The sequence below is a fragment of the Microplitis mediator genome, chromosome 8, assembly GCF_029852145.1.
Source record: "Microplitis mediator isolate UGA2020A chromosome 8, iyMicMedi2.1, whole genome shotgun sequence".
NCBI lineage: Eukaryota > Metazoa > Arthropoda > Insecta > Hymenoptera > Braconidae > Microplitis > Microplitis mediator.
The window spans coordinates 3,132,014-3,155,873 of NC_079976.1; the positions used below are offsets into that span (position 1 = coordinate 3,132,014).

Genomic DNA, 23,860 nt, shown 5'->3' on the forward strand with positions numbered 1-23,860 from the left:
AGATTATTAACGTTTATTGTGTGCGTACACAATGTGCGTAGCACGATCGAGTGAGTAAATGCGCTTGAAACACCCTCACTTATTTATTGGCCTCGTAATAAAATCGATCCGAACTAATCGTGCATTCTTCTATTTACTATTTATACGTACATATTTATCCGTATATATATATAAATTATATTTAGCGTTTTATTCATCTACATTATTAATGAATACGCTAATTGTTTTACCCCACACCCGTACTCTACCATAAATAATTTAATAATTTTGTAATCTAACAAGCATTGATAACTTTAATATTTATAATTAACTCTTTGTACGTACAATTAGCTTCGGTTTATTTTAATAAATCCTACTATTATTAATTATTAACAAATTTCCAATGGCTTTTATCTTTTTATAAAAGTCAATATTTAATTAAATGTTAATTATTTATCAAAGTCACATTATTATTATAACCTCAACAATAATAATAATTATTATTATTATTATTATTATTTAAATTATTAAATTTGATATCATTGGAATGGTCATAATTCGAGTTTGTGCCGTATAAAGGCTTTCATTCTTTTTATCTTACAAGCTTGAAATATTTACGAAAAAAAATTAAAAAAAGGTCGACCAATTGAACTAACCCCTAAATTTTCCGCTGTATTCAAGCTCCGAGAGCTCGAAAACGTTATTATTTGTGAGTTTTTGAATTTTGAGCTCAAAAATCAGTTGGACCAACAGAAAATACATTTTGCTGAAAAAAAGTAATTTTTCTCTGACGATATCTTTGGAACTAATCGATCTGCAAGTGTTTTGTAGCAATCGAAAGAAGTTTTTGAGACTTAGTCGAATTTTGAGGCTGCGCTGCCAAAAATCGGGAGTAAATTCGGAGTGATTACGGATTTCATTTAAACCCAAATTTACTCTGTCGCTCAGAGTTCTGGAGTTAAAAAAATCACTCCTTATACCAAGTAAATAAGGAGTTTGTTTTTTTAGTAGAATAATTTCGGAGTGATCTGGATTTTATTTGTCCGCATTCATTCCGATTCAGTCTTAATATCAAAATAAACTCTCCTTCGAAGTCAATTGTACCCGAGGTAATTAAGTAAATAAACAATCACCGGATGCGTATTCACTCCCAATTAAATCCGCGTTCACTCTGCAAATTTTTTACAGTGTACAGAGTCCTGATCATTATTAATAAATTAATTAAACCAAAAATTCTGTATGTCAAGAGTTATAAATTAAAAATAATAAACTTTGAAATTGAATTGAGAGTTAAAAGTAAGTGATTAGTGTTATTAGTAAGTTGTTAATAACATTAGTGTCGAAAATGTAAGTAAAATTAGCCGTAAAGTTTATCACAGAGGTGGTATAGTTGTGGCAACATATGCTCAGACAGACTCATTCAGGCGTCGCATGAGTTACCATCAGGGCTTTTCTCTCGTACTCACCAGCTATATATTACAGCCCTAAACATATACATATGTAGATATCGAGTATATACATATATTAGAGGACGACACCCGGGTTTTCCGGCGGGTTGGTCTACCGCACTCGTTAACTGCGCCACAACACGTTAACCCTCCGGCTCGATTACTAAATTTCATTCTCGCGCCTTCGTTTCCTACCAGCGATATTCGACCTCATTGTACTCGCGCAGAGCCAAGAGATCGAGAGCCAGAGATCAATAAAAAAATTACAAACACACATATATATAAAATGTCGATACTGATAGTAAAAAGCTTGTCGGTTATTACTTGACATGTGACATTTCTTATTGGAAAAAGGGGGGGGGGGTCGGAGGTGCTAATAAATGTGTGTACTGTATGCTGGAGGAGTTATAAAGAGGGGCGAGGTTTAAAAGAGAGAAAATATATATAAGAACATTGAAAAGTTTGTAAAACATACGCGACATGTTGCGAGGATAGGTGGCTGTAACTTAGACGCTGGCCCCGCTGGTAAAAGTGCTAAGGGTCGCCTTTGTTTTCGCACACTGGGGATGCTGAATTTATTGCATCGGTGAATTGAAAACATACCACATGTTTTTTTTATTTTTTTAGCCGCTTAAGTTTCGAGGTATAGTCCAGTCGATGGGCACGAAAAAATGGTCAAAGATCATTTTTTCGGTGGGTTAAGATCGATTTAGAAAAATTTTGAAATTTATCAACAATTAAAAAAAAAATATATATATACATTTTTTATTTAAAAAAAAAAGGTTACACATAATTATTTCTTAAAGTAAAACTAAACTCTCTGCACAATTGCTTATCATCAAATAGCCTGCTACTATTTTTGTCCTTCACTCCTCATTTCCGCCCTTCCGTATGATCTTTTAAATATTGAAAATAGCTAAAACGGCCTCGCGGTAATATTTTTCAGGAATTCTCTGTAAAAAATAAAAATCATTTAAATTTACTCCAATCAATAAACAACTAGCTGTTATCGTATAATTATTTATCGCCATTATGATAACAAGGGACAAAAATAATTTTACCAAATATATGTTTTTAACATAAATGATATATTATTGATGAAAACTGATTAGTAGTGATTAAAAAAAAATAACTAAACTTACATTTAATAGATTCTCAATTGATTCGAGATGCGACTGTTCGTAAGATTCTTTGACCCGATCCAAGATTCCATCATTCAAACTCAACACAATTAAACGGGTAAAATGAGGGGGATTGTTTATTTGAACAGGTAAAAGATCAGCATAATATTGACTCTGATCCTTTGGAAATCCTTCAGTAAATCCTTAAAAACAAAAAATAATGCACGTATATATATATATAAATGTCAATGAAGTTCTACTTAAAAATCAGAGAACCAGGCAAAATTTCGTCTCTGAAATTATGATTAAATTTCGAATATTTTACTCATATTCTCTATATCTTGTCCGATTCTTCGATTAATCATAACATTAAACGTAAATCATTTGATAAATTGCTAAATCACATACCCTTGGATAAATAAGACAACAGTTTTTCAGAACGTGTTACTCCTGGATGAGTTAATTCTTTGAGCTCTAGATTCATCTCAAATCTATAAACTGCATAAAAAAAAAAAATAAGTCATGACATCTAGTGGTCAAAAATATTGGAAACTATTGCCATAATGGTATGGGAATAATTCCCATACTATTATAGGAGCTATTCTTATAATATATATAGTTAATTGTTATATATATATATAGATATATATATATAATATATAGATAATAATAAAAAATAAACATAACTATATATTATGGGAATGATTCTCAGAATATTATAGAGGAACCATTTCTATAAATTATGGGAACCATTCCCATAATTGTAAGAACTTTTCCTATAATTATGAGAAACATTCCTATAATTATAGCCACTGCTCCCATAATTTATGGTCGTAGTTCCTACTTTGGTATAGGAAAAAAATTTCATAGAGTTATGGGAACCGTTACCATAATTTTTTTTTCCTTGTACGCTTACAAGTCAGTTCCCGATACATAATATTTATAAAGAACGTGATGAAGGAGAAATAAAAATACTTACGTCTTCGGTATTCCGCAATAATACTCGTGATATTGTGGAATGGCACAATTTCAGGGAAAGCAGAGTAATCGTCATCATAAAATCCACTCCAAGTCCTATGAATTTCAAGGACATTGTAATCTAATGGATTAATTGCCAAAGCTGTCAAGAGATATTCAAAATCTTCGGATCTTCCTTGTCGGAAATTAACGGTCAGATATTCTCGAAACCTTTTATAATAAGCATTGACCAGCGAAAATCGAGTGTCGCGGTATTTTCTTATAAAGATATCAATTATTTGTTTTTCATCATTATGGAAAATAGCTTGGTCAAGACTTTTTACGTCTTCCATAATTTGACCTGAACTAAGTGAATCAGTTTTAATAACACCACAAGATATGGGAACAATGGCACTGGCTGCCATTAATAAGAAAATTTTAAAAGTCTGAAATTATTAATTGATTACGATCATTATTTATAACATATATGACAATTTTTTCAACAATATTAGAATGATATTTATCCAAATTTTTAAAACACTCAAGTTAATTCTATCCATAAATTATTCTATTTTTCTTTTTTAATATTAATGAATATAATATAAAAAAATTTTTGAGTCATGTAGTAGATTATAATTATTATTAACCATTTAATTTTCAAAGATTAAGACAAATTCAAAAAATACATTTTCAAAAATATTAATTATTTAAATTGTAAATAAGATATTAATAATTATTTATAACTAAAAAATATTTCGAATAAAAATAAAGAATAACACTCACGGTAATTATTGGTTGAGCCATTCTGGATTCAGTATTTATAAGAAAACTTCAATTTTACAAAACTGAACGGGAAGAAAGTATACGAGGTTTAAGAAGTAGGTATATCTATATCTACTCGACGATGTGACTGCTCAACGGTCCAGTACAATAGTAATCTCTCTGCCTCTACCTTTAAGGCCCTCGGGTCCCTTGATCCATGGGGGTAACTGAGGTGTCACGTGATGGGGGTGGGTTTGACGTCACAGCCAGGCAGTCCAGCAGACTACTTTCTGGTCATAAAGTATTGACCCTTAATTTAAAACATGAATAACTTGTGTTTAAAAAAATCACATTAGAACGTGAAACATATAGATCGTTACATTAAAGTCCCTTCTACTCCTATCCAAAATTTCATGAACCTAAATAATTTTTTAACCGAGATATAAACAATTGAAGGTTGAAAAACGTGGTTTTTGAGGGGTATAAATTCAAGCATCAACTTTGATTGTTTATAACTTCGTAAATAATTGTCCTGTTGCTACGCTGATTTTTTTTTGTGGATAGTGGATTCTTTCCGAATAGAATTCACGAAAAAAAAAATATATTTTTTTTTAAATTATTGCTATAATTTATAATTTATCGTCACGGACTATCTTGGGATCTAATTAAGATACGAATTAGATTCAAATTTGTATTTACACAGAAAGCGATAATGAGTATTTTACGTGAGCGATGACTGTTGCTGATCGCGATTCTTCTGAATTATAAGCTTTTTTAGTTTTCACGCAGGTGTTTATGACCGCAGTTAACCCTGAGAGCTTATCATAATGGTCTTTTGTCATCATTTTTGTTAAAAACGTTCGAGCCATAAAAGTTTGGTTTCTATACCTGCGAGACCCAGAATTTTTACTTATTTCTGTTTGTTTACCATAGGCGCCGATAGCAAAAATACAAATTTCATATACTAAATTTTCTAGTACATAACTTGTTGAGAAAACTTATTTGAAAATTTCTAATATTTACTTTTATATACTATACAATTTATTTTATTAAGCTTTATTAACTAAAAAAATGTTTCAGGTACTCGGCGTTTTAATTCACTATTAATTTAATTAAATAAATTTTATAAACTCATTGTCATTACTTTAAATTTTAATGTTATCAAAAAATTATTATCGATGCAAAAATATTTTTTCATGTACTAAGAAAAAAATTTTAATAAAACTAACGTAAATTTTACATATATTAAAAAAAATTAAAGTCTCGAAATCTAAAATCTACAGGGAAAAAAAATATTTGGCACAAAATACCAAGATATACTTATACATGTAAAGGTAGTCATTCAACTATATTATGCTCTCTCTATACAATTTCTTTTCCTACTTAATAAATCATTTTGAATTCTCGAAACCTATTATTTTATAAATGGATAGAATATTTCGAAATATTCAAACGGCATTGATCTATAAAAAATGTATTATAACTTTTAATAATGTTATAACTTATAACAATATTTTATTTCTAAAATTCCTCAAACTATTTGCTAAATTTTCTGACCATAGTTCTTGCACTGGACAATACAAGGAAATACGGTTTCCCAGGTATATATTTCAGTGACTACGCCGATGGACTAAGGATCATTTACAAAAGGTTTTGAAGCCTATTTTTTATTATTGAAAATAAAAAAAATTATCCGCTAACTTTTAATTTTTACACGGAGAAAAATAGGCTTAAGAAATATACGAATTTGTCTTATGCTGTCGACCAAAATTGAAACAGGAAGTTGAGGTTCCAAAAAATTATTATTCTACACTACAAAAAATATGTATATACTTTAAACTTATTGATATATTGTAATGAATATTATTTGTCTAAACTAGGAATTATAGAAGCTAAATGTCTCGTAAAGTTCTCAAATTCCGTATTTTTGAGGTTATGGTTGGATGAGCATGAATCCAAAGGATGGTAATTGACAGTCAAAACTTTATCGATCAGAGCATTGCGATTTAAATAATTTCTTCTTATCATAATATCTATTACTTGATTCTTATCTTTGCCTAAAATTGCATTACGAAGATGAATAACTTGTGATTCAAGACTTGAGTCTGCTATCAGGTTTTGATAAGTTGGTTCTGCGTCATTTAGAATTGACCATGCCGACTCATTAGTATTAGTGGCAACAGTGATCGTAATTAATAGGAAAATTCCCATAAACTGAAGTAATTAATTGCATATATAACAATAAAGAGAAATGAAAATATTTTTCATGAAACAAAAATGATTATTTTGGATTTTTTATGGGTAACTCGGAAGGATAATGAAGATAATATTATTGAAGATAATATTAAATAGAAATTTTATAATAATTGTCGTAATAAAAATGAAAGGAAAAAATCAATTATACAATCATTGTTTATTTAAAAAAGTTACAGTTTATTTGTTCAATTCAAAGTTTAATTTATATTAAAAGTTTCATAATTATTTATTACAATATAAAATTAAATTCTGCACAATTAATTATCGTTAAGTTGAATAATTTTCTTCAATCTGAGCGCAGCATATTGTCTCCGTAAGTCCTAGAGGCATTAAGAATAGCTGAAACCGCTTCGCGGTAACCTCCGTAGGGAAGTTCCTGTAAAAAATAATTATAAAAATTATAGAAATATACTCTAATTATATATGATTCAAAATTAAGTTACAAATTGGCGAAAAAAAATTGTTTTTGTGATTATAAAATATAATGAAACTTACTTCTAATAAACTCTTTAGTGGCTTATTATAATTAATTGTACAAGAAATGTCAACATCATTAAGTATGTCATCGTTTAGACTCAAAACAATGAAGAAGGTAAAACGATCTAAATCTAAAACTCTCGAAGCTTCTAGCAATTGTTCGCAAAAAAAATCAGGTTGGCTGATCTCTAATTTAATGCCTGTAAATTAAGAAAAAAAAAAAAATTTTTCAGTATACTATCAGTATTGTATATATACAAAGTATATGTATAAAAAAATATCAGTGTACAATCCCGATGAAAAAAGATTTTATACAATTGTATAAAATTATATACAAAAAATGGCCCGATCCAATTGTATACAACTGTATAGAAATTGTATACAATTCTATACAAATTGTATACAAGTCTATGTAATTATATATAATTTTATACAACTTCTATACAATTCTATATAATTATATACAATTCTATATAATTGAAATATATAGAATTGTATATAATTATATAGAATTGTATTCAATTTGTATAGAATTGTATACAATTTCCATACAAATTGTATACAATTGGATCGGGCCATTTATTCTATCCAATTATATATAGTCTATATATAATTATATCTAGTCCATATATAATTGATATATAATTCTATACAATTGTATAAAATCTTTTTTCATCGGGATGTAATACTTACCGTTGCCTGAATAATAAGTCCTATGGGTAGATGTGTCATTTATGTAATCAAAATGTTTTACCATCTCAACATTATAAGCTATATGGTGAAACAAAGAAAAAAAAAATTTTAGTAGACTAAAACACAAAAAAACAAATGTCGAGGAAGGTGGGGCAAAAAATACTAACCTAATCGGTAAGCTCTTTTAATACCTTCGATGTCGTGGTACCGAAAAATTCCGCAATTAATATCATAATTGTCACGCATTGGTTTTGAAAACACGATATGAAGTTCATGAGCAATAAATAGTTTTGGTGGAATTGCCAAAGATGTTATCAAATTTCCAAAATCTCCGGATAACTTTGATCGGCAATGATCCGTCAAGTTAATTTCATATGCATTTAAATAGTTTTTCAGCAAACGTTTTCGATTGCCCAGGTGTTTATTAATAAAAAGATCGACTATTTCACTTCTATCATTATCGGTAATAGCATTGTGAAGACGAATTATGTCGGATACAGGATAATTGAGATCAATATAATGGAAATGAGCATCAGGTGGACACTTTGAAATACTCTTAGACGAGCAAACTGATATGAGCACATTGCCACTGATTATTATTGGCAAGAAAATTTTAATAACCTGTTAATATTAATCGATTAGAAATCTTATTAGATATCAATGTAAACTATTGGTAAATATTTTTTCAACAATAAAATTATTCTATTCAAAGTCTAATGCACAATAATTAATTCTGTAAAAAAACTTTTGTTGATATAAAAAAAAACCAATGAGTTCAATAATAAAAAAATTTTAAGTCACATAAAATTCAAATTGTTTAACTTTAAATGAATTATTATTATTACTTATCTATAAGAAAACTTACATTAATTAAGAATTGAGCCATGTTGGTGAGATTCAATTTGTATGTGCATAAAATGCAGTTTACGATACTGAACAAGACGAAGTCCTAACGGTGAATGGAAATTTTTGGCTAGAACTTAGAAGCTAAGAATTCATCCCCTCTTAATAAGTTTTAAAATGGAGTCAGAGACAACTGATCGTTGAAAAGTATTTAAGTCTAAAGATTCACATTATTGTATATTATATTCTACTACCAGGTATTTTCTCTAATCCCTAAATAGCTTGTTGTAAATTCCTTTATTCAAAATAAATTCGTCTTCGGAGTGTCTGAATTATTTTTGAATATCCAGAGTTACTTAGAAAATTTTAATTATTTTTTTATCTGGGACAGAAATAAGTTTTTTTTCTAAATATGTGAGATAAAATATTTGTTTGTGTGAAGTAAAGTAGATATTAATAGATGTACGGGCGAGTAAAGTACGGCGCAGGTACACACAAAAAAAAAATTCTCGACTGAAGGTAAATATTCTTGATTCAAGAAAATTTTTTTGGAGACCTAAATTTTCTCAGATAAAGTAGAAATCTTCTCCAACCAAGACGAATTCTCTTGGCTCAAAAAAATCTTGACTTGGTTCCCGAAAACGTTTGTCTTCAAAAATATTTTCTTGACTCAAGATATCTTTTTTCTGTGTACGTGAGAGTAATTAATTTTAGTGGATTTTAATTGCCGTGCACAATTTAATTGTCTAATTTTAAAAAGTTTGATATTAATTACAACATTTTTGGAAATAATTTTTTTCGGGGCAAAATGGTACCATGAAAAAATTTTTTTTAGTTGAATTTTCTTGGTACTTTTTAGTTTTCTTCATTTTTTTAGTAGTATACTAAATTATAAAACAAGTAATGAAGTAAACTCGCGTTTCTTGACTTTGTTTGTATTTGAACGTCATTTTTTATCTGTCCATCATTAGCTTTTAATCGATGTTGAAAACGAAAATTAACGTCTTATCAAAATTTAATTAACTTGTAATTTTGTTTTATCACTCAATTGAGAAATAATTTTATGATACAAAACTAATTTAGTTTTTGCTTCTAATTGTTAATTAATTGTCATAGAAATTTATAATAATCTCCGATTTTTATTTCAATCAATAAAATTTTCTTGCCCCTTCTTTTGATGAAAAAAAAATTTTACTAATAAGTGACCTAATAAATTATAGGAAAAAAAATCATTAAAAATTTATAGAAAATTGGACTCGTTGCCCATGTCCAGGAAAAATTTTTTTACGAGTATTATTAATATAATTATTATTTTTCTACGTATATATTTGGGGTTTTTAAAATTCAAAAGCTTTAATTGTAAAAAATGAATAAAAAAAAAAATAATTTCAATGAGGAAAAATAAAAAGGACGAAGAAAATTTAGCCGTAGATTTATACATGAAAAGACTAAAGTAAGTACGTTATAAATAATTTGCGATGTGTAAGCGAGTATACTGGCAACATACAGAGTTGTTGTGGGAGTAAGCTGAGGTCGACGCAATTAGGGGTATTAATTAGCGGGTACTTGATGCCTCATCCCGGCGCGTCCCTCACTCTTTTCATCCCTTTCCACACAAACACTCTCTCCACGTCTCTCGACAACCTCGAGCGGGTCTAAAGTGCGGCGCCATTGACAGGGCAATACGGACAAAGGCTCGAATGGCTAATTACATGGTTTTATGTCATAATAGGGGTGCGGTTGCCAACATCACTGTCGTCAGATTCGCTCTTATTAATCATCTTGCTGCCGAAAAAATTCAGTTAAGCCTTTAAATAAAAAAATGTTTATCTAAATCACAAATTTATCGCCAAATCTGGGGGATAATTTTGAAGAATTCATTATTAGACTTCAATAAAAAATCAGTATAGTCATAAAAACAATTTTATTGTTGTCAATAAAAATTACAACTCTCAGAAATAATGACAATTATTTTACATCAATTATTGATGAGACGAACGTCGCTAATTTAAAATTTATGATGAGAAATTAAAGTTTTTTTTTTTGAAAATCTTGAGAGCCAGGACTCCTCCGTAGACAGGATGACCTCGCAGGTACAATCCGAATCCGCGAATGGGTTCAGGTGAACTTTCATTCGCGCCGATTTCCTGTAAATCGACAAGCGGACCAATAGGTTGAATGTCATTATAGCTACCATAAGCTTTACAGAATGATACATGATGTTCGCATGATTTGCTAAGCTCGGTATTGTTTCCTATTGAAGCTGCAGACGGCAGAAGATTCCCGTTAGGATATACCAACTTAGTGGTTCTAAAACAAATCATAAATTATCTAAGAATATGGATATATATTGGCTGTGACGCTAAAATTTATACAAACGAAGATTAAAAATTGATAATTTTCAGGCCTGCACGGAAAAAAATTAATCGTGAATGCAACATGATGCAGTCTTGGTAAATAAACATGATGAAATCATGTTGCATTCACATGATTTGTCATGTTTCGGTTACATGATAGTCATGTTGCGGTAACATGAGAAAATCATGTGGCATTCACATGATTTGTCATGTTTCGGCTACATGATAATCATGTTGCGGTAACATGAGAAAAATCATGTTGCATTCACATGATTTGTCATGTTTCGGCTACATGATAATCATGTTTCGGCTACATGAAAATCATGTTGCTGCCACATGTTGTCATGTAGCCGAAACATGACAAATCATGTGAATGCAACATGATTTCATCATGTTTATTTACCAAGACTGCATTTTGTTGCATTCACGATTAATTTTTTTTCCGTGTGTTATATAATGACCTTCCACGGCATTGACTTCTTATTACAATTTCATCTTTATCATTATCAAAATTTCCACTACTATTAATATAACGTCCACGCACTGATTGACCGTACGTAAAGCCTGATCAATAATTCAAATGATTCAATTATTAAGAGATGTCATTAGAATAATTATTTATTATAAATATTATCATAAATAGAATACCAGTCAGAACTGCATTCTCTGGCAATATCATATCTTCTAATATAAGTTTTAAACAGCTGTAGCCCTTGTTTATAAAATTACCAATGACTTTTGTCGGTGATTTACAATAACTTGAAGTTTTCCAATTCGAAGTTGTAGAATCAATTATTCCTTCTGATAATTTACCTTCTTTAGGTTCAAGGAACATTACGTTACCGTGTCTTTTAAATCTCAAGCCAGTTATAACACTAAAAGATTTATTTATTTATAAAATATACCCCAATACAGAAGTGATTATATCAATAAATTTTTAGATTAATTAATAATTAAGTAATAAAACTCACTATCCATCACCAGCTGATACTGGGTCAGTACAAAAGGAATCAAGTAATTTTGGTATATTACTGGGATTTGGATCATAAGTACGTTCACATACACATTTGCAAATGTTACCAGTATGATCTAGTACTTGTTGTAATTTGCGTGAAGTTTCTAGACGGCTTAGATACCCGGAAAGATTTATCGGCCTTGAACCAACGGTGTCAATTATTGTTTTTTTTGCTGCCTCTCGTCTTTCGCTTTTCTAATTTATTCACCGATAGTTCAGTATATTTCAGTTATTTATGTATTTTTATTTTTATTTATGAATATTTACTCACTGCTTTGAGTTGGCAAAAATGAATTTTTCCTGGGCATGTGTTTGGATGACTTAAATTATGTCCAATCCAAGTACTACGCGATGGTTCAAGTCCATCACATCGACCAGAACAATATCCATCTTGACGTAATAGTTCTTCATCGATAGAAATTCCGTACATGCTATTAAATTCTGCGAAATTCGCTGAAAATTAATAAGTAAATTTCATAAAATTCAAACAAGTGAATAATTAATTATATCAATCGTTTTTCCATGTGTAAAAAAATAGTACACTGTAAAAAATCACCGGGGTAAGTCCAAGCGGTGTAGGTGTTAAAATTATCGGTGTTAAATTTACCCCCGAAAGCGGTGTGAAAATAACGCCGCCACCGGTGTAAATATTCTGTACCGGTGTTAAAATAACGCCGCCACCGGTGTAAATATTCTAGACCGGTGTTAAAATAACGCCGCCGCCGGTGTAAATATTCTTTACCGGTGTTAAAATATTTTATTTTGTGAATATTTTTACTTACTCGATCACTATACTTGTTGATAAATGATATATTTTATTAATTTTCATAAAGAACTGACATTTTTTGTGTTTTATAATCTTTAAAGTTAATATTCCAAGCGGACGCAGTTTACCCTGCTTTTACACCGGTATTACTCCGCTTTTACACCGGTTACCCCGCTTTTACACCGGTTTTACTCCGCTTTTACACCGGTTACCCCACTTTAACACCGGTATTTTTAACACCGGTGTATTACTCCTCCTACACCGGTGTAATTTTATTTTAACACCGGGCGGAGTTAAAATGAGTCCATTTTCAACACCGCTCTTTTTACAGTGTATCTATTAAAAGACTTACCTCCGTCTTCATACTCACGCCCATCACTTGGATCACTTTTTTGAATTGAAACTAGTTCTGATGTTACCAATAGCACATTTAATTTAATAATAATTACAAATATCGATATTGTAACTCTGGAGAGATACAAATAATTCATTATTATTTTTTAGTAATTAAAAAAATTGCTAATGAACAGGGTAAGTATTTATCGAACAAATATATTAGCTGGAATGTTGAGTGAATTTTAACAATTCGATGTACAGTTACTTTGTTATATAGTTTTATTTTTTGCCACCGAGTTGTCATGTCTAAATACATATACATAGATATATATGTGTGAGATTGATTTTATACGGTTATTTGATCATGTTTTTAAGCCTTTTTAACCTTGATGGCTCAATAACAAGATTATTTACAGGAATATAATATATATTATATTGCTCTTGAGCTCATCATACACCCAAGTGGGGGAAGATAAGACACAACGAACTGCCCAAGGCATCAAAAATTTGATGATAAATAAATTTTATTGCAATGGAAAGTTTTAATAAAATTTGTACGCTTAATTTCAAAGCCATTTTGTAGGCGGATCGGAATACCTCGAAAATTTGGGAAAAAATTTTTTTTTTATAATTCATTATAGATTTGTTATATATATGTAGAGTGAATGTGTTTAAAAAAAAATTGAAACTAGTGAAAAAAAATTCTTAGTAATCTTATAATAGATTGGTTTGAAATAGATAACAAAAGCGGATTGTATTCGGTGCTAAAAATCTATTAAATTTCAATTACTCGCATTATTTCTTGCCCCACTCTTCCTAATAACTATGATGGAATTTTACAATATAGAGTAATTAACACGACCTTGACAACTAAACTAAAGTCAAAAATGTATCGTTCCTTCAATTTTGTTATAAAAAATAAAATTGAAAAAAAATTTGTTTACTTCGGTTGAATTTTGGAAATAATGCTGTCAAAAATTTATATACCAATTTTACGTCCGTATCAAGAAAAAACTTTACGTTTGTCTCAAAAAACTACGACTCAGTTTAAAAAAAAAATATCATGATTGTGTTGTAAAATTACAAAAAAACTTTCCCAAAATTAAATTGTATATTAATATTAATATATTTAAATATATATATTTTTTGTGGTAAGATTTAACATCAATCTACAATAAGAAGTTGCTCGAAACCCCAGGAATATATTCATATAACTCTCGAACCCTTTGGAAGTTATTTTCCCGCTTAAGAAGATCTCGACCAATTACACGACCCGTCCACGGGCGTTGAATTTTAATTGGAAAAGAAGTTATATATACAAAGCATCCTAACCCTTTCCTTCAATGTAAGTCTTAGCCTTTGTCTTTTTCTACCTCAAGACTCAAGACAATCATAAATTCTTGAACCCCAAGCCCTGAGCCCTAAGCCCATTATTCCATGGGCCTTATTCTAGTTAACGAACCAATGAATCCAAATAAAAGTAACAGACCAAAAACTCGTTTCGATCTTAAACTTTATTTAATACACTCAATATTAAGTCACCGAGTGAAATATTTAGTTGGCACTCGGTTTTAAATAAAATCCATTAATTTGGTTTGTTGATGAGCTGAATTAAGTTATCAAAATAAAGGGGTTATAAGTATAAAGACCTTTAAGTTGTCCAATTAATTATAATTTACTGAACCTCTCCCTCTCTCTCCCTCTTTTCCTTAATTCTTATTATTCGTTTCTTTTTTATCATAAATTTACATCATTTAGCAGCTCATGCATTTTAATTTTTTTATTTATATTTTAAGTTTTACTGAGTGTATTATATTAATAAAAATATATAAATTTTAAGTAGCATTCATAATTATTAGTGGGGTTTTTAACGACCACTCTTTAGTACACTTGTGCCTGGTCGTTGAAAACGAAGCCTCCAAAAGGCTCTTACTCGTTATGAACGAGCCATCCCTCTTAATATATACATATATATATGTATACATATATATAGATGTACACTTAATTGGGTTAATCTATAGAGATTAATTAACGCGAGCTGTACTGAATAGAGAATTAGCTTCGTACTGCATCGCGATCTCCTTTTATTTTACGGCTTGAGGTTTTAATTCTGGAACTAAAGACAGCGACAATTTTTTTTTTATTATTTATTTTTATTATCATTTTGTAATGAAGGGATTCGAATATTTTTAATTAATTGTGAAACGTAATGCCGGATAAATAATTAAATAAATTGATAATTATTTTAAATAATTATTGAGTCTATGGATTTTAATATTTAATTAGTCAATTAAATATTTTGCGATCGTTATATATTTATTTTTATTTCATATTTTTATTGATTAATTATTATTGGAGTAAAATATTAATTGATAGCTAATTAATATTTTATTTTAATTTAATTAAATTCAGTGATAAGATAATTTTGAAAAATTATTCAAGGGAGGGTTTGGTCGAAATTTTGAAAAAAAAAAAGTTATTTTAATTTGTGACTGAGCCTTGATTTTTTTTTTATAATTAGATTAATTTTCAAAAAATTTAAGCGAAAAATTTTTGTGACTAAAAATAAAAAAATTATTTTTAATATTTAAATTAAAAAAAAATTGTAAATTTTTTAAAAGAATTCACTCATAAATAAATAAATCAGAGTTAAGAAAAAATAAATAATTTTGTGAAGTAAAAAAAAAAAAGTAGGTATATAAATTAAGAATGTTGAAGACACTTGTGTCGCCACGTCACGGCGCGCGTCTTAACTACGAAGCAGACTCTTGAGCGACCCCTTTTCAACCCCTTAAGGCACAATCAATTTTCTTGACTTGTAACCGACCAGTGTAATTTCTTGGGCCATCACTAAGGTTTTGTCATGTCGATCAAAATGATACGACCTAAACTGTCTTAAAGTATGTAAACTAAACCATCCTACAGAGTTTAGTGATAATATTCAGCAAAGTCTTCTGCCATGCAAAGAAAAGTATGAAAAAATTTTTCGTGCAGAAAAAGGAAATGGAAAAAAAATGTTAAGTAAAAAGGGGCAAAGTATCCATAGACTGAGTGTGTAATGTGTGCACACGTGGATATTGGGAAAGTTTAACACTCATTCGCGCGCACTTTTAAAGCTCTTGGTGAAACCCTCCTAAAAGTGACTCTTTCTATAAGGGGGATAGGTGAAAGAATGAAAAAAAGGGCAAGTTGAGGGTAAAAATGAAAAAAAATAAGAATGAGGGCTCGCACCTAGCGTTTGCAGCCGAGTAGGGGTGGAAGTGGAACTGAGTGGGGGAGAGGAAAAGAAAAAGCTAATAAGTATCGAGAAACACGATCCAGGAGTAACTTTTAAGAACTCTCGAACGACGAGGGACACCGAAGTGTTGCTTGCTGCTCGCCAGTTTCTAGTTTCGATGGTTAAGACACTGAGTGTGAGACGGACAGAAAATTACGAGGGGTGGGTTTGTAGTTTATGAACACGAGTCACATAAATTGTTGCGGCTCTTTAAGAAATTGGAAAGGCACGTGGGAAACAGCTTGCGTAGAGTGCTTGTGAACTTTTCTTTTTTTTTTTTTTACCAACGATTGTAAAGAGTAATGGATTTATAAAGTGCCACTTTATAAATTATCCTATCAATCTATTGACATTTAAAGATAACTACATTTTTTTATCACTCGCTAGTGAAGAAATTTTAATAGAAATAAAAGCCAAATTATTTATCAAATAAATATACATTTTTTTAAAATTAAAAAGCCAATAAAAAATTTGTGAATTTTAAATCGAAAAATAATCGTCATATTTTTGAGAGTTTACGTATCTCATACACTCATCCCCTTATCATATTTTGCCTTAAAAGTTTTAATGTCATGTGATAAAAAAAAATAAATATGTATTTATTTGTTTATAAATAAATAAATATGGAACATACGTTAAAAAAAATTTCGATGAACCAGATAAAAGCGATCCCCATTGGGAAACATTTCCCCTCTCAGGTATAATCTTCAGCGAGACAAGATATTACATTTGAATAAATGTCACCAGGCGATAACCAGTCGCCGGGTAAAACGAATACCAATACTGCGGTATCGAACGCACGATCGGGATAAATATCCCATGGGAAATATTCGCTAATATCGATCATATCATCATTAATAGCTCCGCTGTACTTTTAATAATAATAATAACTTTTTAATATTTATGTTAACTTTTTCCATAAATAATAAATATTTAAAAATAAATAAATAAAAATTTTGTTACATGTAAGTAATTTAATAAAATGATTAATTGTGGATAAATACCTGGCATATTTTCCAATCGATTATTATGATAACACGGTGCATAAATCGGCGGGGAAATCAGGGGTGAAATAAAATTGCGATTTGCCCGAATTGTTGTACGTTTAATATCGAATATATATTTATCGAACTAACGATGAGTCAAATATATATATATATATATATATAGCGGGTAATGTATCTCTTTTTATAGATTTCTTTCTCTGTTGAACTCACAAATTTTATCTCTCTCATATATGTATGATAGTAAACATAAAAGGGTATAAATAAAGATAGAAATATAAACTCTCCCTCGTATTCATATAACAACCACTCAACGCAACCACGTCCACCACTGTTTACCGCAATTATTAAATGTAAACTCATATTTTGTAATTGCCAAATATTGCCAATTCAACATATATATACAAGTGAATCCCATTAACGTTTGTTTATTCTCTTTTTAAGCTTTATCCATGTTCAATCGAGTCCAATTAAATTTTTCATACGCTTTTTTTTTTTTTTTTATTTATTTTTATATATTTAATTAAATAATAAAACGATCGTATTGTTTATTTTTAATTTATTTCAATCACTTTCCGGCTTTGAATTATTTTTTAAATAAAAAAAATTAGTCTATGATTCATTTCTACTTGCGCGTGAGCGAATAATTTTTTAAATATTTACTAAGTTCAAACAAAATTATTTCATTCAAAAAAATTTACAGATAAATCTTTGCGGGTAACTATCGCACGTGAAAATAAAATAAAATTTTTTTATAAGACCGAGTTATGCAGCTTTTAATAATTAATGTGCTTTGAAAGGTGGAGCTCAAAAACGAAAGCATCTCTTTAGTGCGGCAGCTTGCGAAACTATCGGTAATTAATCAGAATCGTCGCGGCATATCGTGTCAACGATGTCGAGAAGGGTCGTGGCTATATAATTTTCCGGGCGTGAGATACTATAGGTGGTAGTTAACCAGTGACGTCACGAGTCTGGCGACATATGGCGAGGCACTAGTTACGGTCCAAGCTTGGACATAGACATTGTCAGGACACCGGACACCCTCAACAGAATACTGCAGAGCCAACGTATCAAAATTAGCATGGGCCTTTGCGCAACCCAACGGCTGCTCTTAATTAATTCTATCGTTGTCATCGTTACTGGACTTTACATATCTATTTATATATATATACATATATATGTGTATGTGTATGTGGACATATATATGTATGGATAGAATTCACTTGAATTTAGTAACCGCAAAGATAGAATAAAATTTTTCCTGTATATATTTCAAGCGAAAAATTGATTTACAATAGCGAGTTAATTTTTATTGCCAGAGTGCGGTTTAATTCGTTTACGATCCAATTGGTTTTTGTTGGTTTTCTGTGCATGGATGCATACACAAGCCGAGTTTAACGACAGTACAGAAGAGTGCGGTAGAGAGATACGTGGGGGGTTAACAAAAAAAAATTGTGGGAAGAGTTGGAAGGGTTGGAAATGGGGTGGATGTGTGTACCCCAGAGTGGACGAAATACGAGAGTGCCGAGTAGAGAGAAAAGCCCTGCGACGGGCAGTGCGTGGATTAGAGGCTGATTCGGCGATCCAATTTAATTGGGCGATTAACGGCTAAATGCCGTTGTCCCTTCGTACTCCATGGATCGTCCCTGGGTGTCTAGTAGATGGAAAATATAATTCAACAATATTTATGGATGGATTAACGTTCAAATTACGTACAAGCCTTCGAGGCACTACTCAAATTTTTCCCTTTTTCATTTTTTTATCTTTAGTTTGGAGTAATCGAGTGCGTGATGCAATGTCGGGTAATTTGTTATACGTTTTTTTGTTTTACTTTTGGAGGGCATTGTTTTATGTCGCAGGTAAATCGTCCAAGAAAGTGAGGATGGGTTCGGGGATTTGGGGAGATAAATTTTCTGTAAGGCTCAGATAAGGATTAGATGCAATTGATTGTCTTAAATGTTTAAATCTCGAACTAACGACGCTAATCGATTTTAAACTATATTTTTTTTTCATATATATTTTGAATACTAGACTAGTATTACATATATATTAATTTTTTTTTTTTTTTTCAAAAGTTAAAAAATCGAACCGGGTAACGGTATAGAAATTTTTTTTTGACTGCAAGAGTAATGAAGTTTTGTTTCAAAATCTCGAAAAATAAATGAAAATAAAAAATTTACCCAAATAAATCATGCAAAGTAAATATATCAAATATCTGATATTTCTGCAAGCGGAATAATTTTCTCTTCTTGCCACCTGGCGGTAATATTTTTTACTAATTCAAAAATTTTTTACTAACGATCCCATGACTTTCTACTTGTTCACAGATAACTTATATTTTTGTTTGTTAGAAAAAAAAATTAATTTTATCAATATTACGTCACAAGTTTCCATTTCAGTGAATAATTAATAAATTAATTAATTAACTTTTGTATAAATAAATAAAATGCATAATTTAATTAGTAGAACTTAATAATTAAACATTTATTATATTGTTAATTTGAAAACTAAATTATTCAAAGGGAAATATAAATTAAATGGGAGTTTATATGTACAATTTAATTAATTAAATAAAATTATATAGTAATTAATAGCACGTCAAAAAACAGAAAATATAACAAAATGAAAATATGGTAATTAAATATTTGATTATCGTGGCATAAATTCACGTGTAACTAATGCAATTACACAAGATTAATATACGTTTAAACCCCGAGCGATTATTAATTAACTGGAAACATGAAAATTTGTATCGACATATATATGTACGTATATATCTATACATATATGTAGACATATAACACGTCAAATATTAAACACGAAAAATTAACCTGTGTCAGTTACTTTTCAGTATTGATTTTAAACGATCGATAAAAGCGTCTCTATATATTTATAAATATCATATGGGATACGCGATACTATAGAATTAATTACAATCCTATTTTACGTTGACTATTATAATAAATCGATCAGACATTTAATTATAAATAATAAATTACGTTTCTTCTATAAAGTTATCAGACTTTTGTGTTTCGGAAATAGAAATAGAAGTTATGTCATATCTTGTGATATTTTTGATCATTATTGAAAATTCAAATTATTTATTCATAGAAAAATAAATGACTTATAGATAAATTGATTTTCGAAATTTTGCCCGTGACTGAAATATTAAAAAAAATTTTTTTTTTATAATCCTGGAGTTCTAAAATTAAGCAGCCATAAGTCAAAATTTTGTATACGGATCCGAAAAATTTATTAATGAAAAAGTTTGAAATTTTTTTTTGACAAGAATTTTAAAAATTTAAAAAAAATAATTTGTTGCCATTTTAAAAATACAATTTTTTTTGAAGGGTTTCGTGGAAAAAAAAATTTCTCAACAAAATAATTTATTTTCTTTACAAAAAAAAAAGCGAGTAAGAAAAATTATTATCAGCGAGGTGTTGAGGAGTGAAATAAAAGCTCGAAGAAAGTATGCAGGCCAAGGAGGAGGAGGAACGGGTTGAGATGTTGAGTAAGGCGGTGAAGCTCGAGCTTTTGTCGTCAGGAACCGACCAACCTCGAAGACGGTACCGTCCCCAGGACATGACATCACCTATTGCCACCTTGGTCTTGATAACGCCCCAAAAGCTGCAGAACCGCCTACGAGCTTGCGCACACAACGCCCACCAGCCAATCCGCGCTTGTGCAGCAACAATCGCGAATTTCTAACGCGCGTACCTTTCGCAAGTTACTTCTGCGAACAAACACCACGTGCATCGCGGCCCGGTCGCACGTGCGTTAACGCTCTGTAGCTTTTGACAGCCAACACTTTTCGAACCAAAAAATTTTTATATCAACAAACAAAATTATTTTGTAAACAACAAATTTTTTATTTGAGACTTCGAATCAAAGTTCGATACTTCTTGGTAACTAGTGATTTATTTTTTATTCATCAAGTGAACCGCGGAGCTCAAAAAATTCATCATTGATACCCGTAAGTAATTTTTCTTTTTTTTTTAATTTAGAAATTCTCAGGACTTGGAAATTATTTTGTCATTACTGTCATTAGTAAATAATCATGGCAGTCATCATAATTTAATTGTCATATATAATAATAATAATTATTATTATTATTATTAATATCAGAGCAATAAAAGTATTTGGTATAAATTTATCACGGGCCGATATTCAACAGTTGGTCTTTCTTTTATCTTGAAAAGCTTAGAGCCCCTGCCGTCGCTCTGAGACTACCCTCCCACCCCTTTCCGTGAGTTTTCTCTAAGGCTGAAGCTTTCATCCCTTTAAGCTTCGCTCACGCTTTACTCTCCCTTTTCACGGTATAAGGGTCTTGATTTCGCGTTACTTTATTACGAGTGCCTGTCATTGAGTGGCCGATCACTATTAACTAGGGTTTTTAGATATATTTATGTATAGGGTAATTAAAGAAAATAAAAAAAAATAGGTGTACTATGGTGTAGAGTAGGGTAGTAAATTTTATTGAGGTAGAATAGAATAAAAAAAAAAAAAATAAGTTTGAAATATTTGAATGAGGGGTTGAAAAATTTGTGACTGTAACATATTTAGGCTGTGAACTGACCGAGTGCAGGCAATAAATAGCTGGGGAGAGTGTGGGCTAGGTGAGGGGGTTAAATGGTGTAGGGCTTGAACGATTATACTTCCCTTTACTCCCTATTTACGCGAATACGATCGTTTATTTTCGTGTTGGTGATATTATTTGTTTATGTTATTTAGATATTAATCGAATGATTGTTAAGAATTGCGAGATAAATTAATTTTTAAAAATCATAATTATTTAGATTTTCAAAAATACCCACACGAAAAAATATATATGTGACATATATGCATCAATGTATCGGCTATATGGGACATACATTTTATTTATATATTTTTTTGTGTGGGTAAAATTTAGAAAAATTACTGATGAAAAATTTTTTAAAAATATAAAATATTTATGAATAAATAATTATATCAACTCAAAAATATATAAGGAAATTTATTGATTAAAATTTGAAGATAATGTTGATTATTAATATGATTAAAAAAAAATTGTAGTTACTGTGGATTTGGTAAATCAAATTTGTGAAATTTAAAAAAAATAAAAATAATTTGAAAAATTCTTATAACTAAAGATTTTTTAATTTGATAATCAACTTCCGTAAAATATAAAATAAAAATAATTAATAAAAATTTTGGTTAAAAAGATTTTCAATAAATCCGAAAAAAAAAATATGTGTAGGGGAGGGTGGGGCAGAGCGGCCCCCCTAAGCCAATTATTATTTTTTGTGGCTTTCAACCATAAGATCACTTTACTTTTGTCCTATTTCGAACAAATTTATGGACATTTTGCCAGAATTCTGAAAAAAAAAATTTTTTTTTCGTGGGGCAGAGCGGCCCTCCTCCAAAAAGTGATAAAAAAATTTTTTTTTTCGTTTTTTTTTTTTTTTTTTAAATTGTTTTTATCATTAAGAATGTATTTCTTTTTCTTGACAACTATTTTTGGTTTTATATTACTCGAAAAAAATTTTTTAAAGCGTAATAAATCGTTCACTCGCGATTACCTTAATTAATAATTGTTATTTAATAAAAAAAAATCAATTCTATAGTTTTACTTTATTTCAAAAATTTATCAACTAAACAAAAAATTTTATTTTTATAAATTTTTAGTGACCAAATTTGCCTCTTACATAAAGAAACGGCCGAAAAATATGAAAAAAAAATTTTTTTGGAACTTTCGGCTGGTCCATTTTGCCCCAGGTGTTATGCGTAGGGCTAGAAATGTGGAATTATAATAATTTTTTTTTAATTTGATGATAAAAATATGAAAAAATCACTTTTTCAAAATTTTTAGCTTGTCCATTTTGCCCCAAATGTCATGCGTAGGGATAAAAATGCGCAAACATATCGGATTTATAGTAATTAGTCGAAAAAAAAAAAATTTTTTTTTTGATCAAAATTTTAGGGGGGCCGCTCTGCCCCACCCTCCCCTATATAAATTGAATAGATATTATAGATATTCAGTCCTAATTAATAAAAAAAAAAAAAATGATGAATTAAAATTGATCAGAGCAGAATATTATCGATTTATCGATAAGGCATGCCTTCGAAAATGACTGCAGAACCCTTAAACATACCATAAGGCAGTTGTGTAAACAATTTGACGATAACGACAGCCAAGTTATGGCATATATTCCAAGTTAATGATACATATCTCATGTGTGTTATGTCTTGAATGTCTCTCTGGTTGCTCTGGAGTCGCTGTCTCGTCGATAGCGTTGAAGTTGCATCGAATGATAGGCAGGCGAGCGCAGACTAGAGACAGGGTCGGAGTGTGAAGGGCGAAGATATGAGAGGCCAGTAATGGCTGGTAATGGGTTGATGGGTTGATGGGTGGGAAATAGGCCTCGACAGCCAAAGCTCGGGCACGGTTGCAATGAGGCTGAGAGCTTGCGGTCGCATGCCACGACCTAACCATGTCTGGCACACGTTCTACTCCTACTACTTGCGTCTCGTGTATAGTCTGTCAGAATCCCAGCAATGCAGATCAAGAGTTTACACGATGACAGGGTTAT

At 30.2% G+C, this 23,860-nt stretch overlaps 3 protein-coding genes across 6 annotated transcripts in view; 1 reads left to right on the forward strand and 2 right to left on the reverse strand.

The window, feature by feature from the left end:
• Positions 1–6,679: 6,679 nt before the first annotated feature.
• On the reverse strand, positions 6,680–8,665 carry LOC130673191 (uncharacterized). The gene is made up of 5 exons (XM_057478132.1): positions 8,559–8,665; positions 7,861–8,314; positions 7,694–7,771; positions 7,019–7,200; positions 6,680–6,899 (listed from the first exon to the last, which is right to left on the reverse strand). Exons 1-5 carry the CDS (start codon positions 8,577–8,579, stop codon positions 6,810–6,812), a joined length of 825 nt encoding a protein of 274 aa, XP_057334115.1. The 5' UTR covers positions 8,580–8,665; the 3' UTR covers positions 6,680–6,809.
• A 1,878-nt stretch (positions 8,666–10,543) lies between these two features.
• LOC130673448 (uncharacterized) lies at positions 10,544–13,213 on the reverse strand. Its single transcript, XM_057478464.1, has 5 exons — positions 13,027–13,213; positions 12,180–12,361; positions 11,865–12,103; positions 11,542–11,768; positions 10,544–10,846 (listed from the first exon to the last, which is right to left on the reverse strand). The coding sequence occupies exons 1-5, from the start codon at positions 13,163–13,165 to the stop codon at positions 10,791–10,793; spliced, it is 843 nt and encodes a 280-aa protein (XP_057334447.1). The 5' UTR covers positions 13,166–13,213; the 3' UTR covers positions 10,544–10,790.
• A 7,783-nt stretch (positions 13,214–20,996) lies between these two features.
• The window catches only part of LOC130672745 (LIM domain only protein 3-like), a 117,332-nt gene continuing 114,468 nt past the window's right edge, over positions 20,997–23,860 (forward strand). For 2 of the 4 annotated variants that reach the window (XM_057477459.1, XM_057477460.1), the window contains exon 1: positions 20,997–21,264. The gene's annotated coding sequence lies outside the window, so the exon portion shown is untranslated. The remainder of the gene's footprint in view (positions 21,265–23,860) is intronic. The other 2 variants (XM_057477461.1, XM_057477462.1) reach the window with 2 other exon arrangements.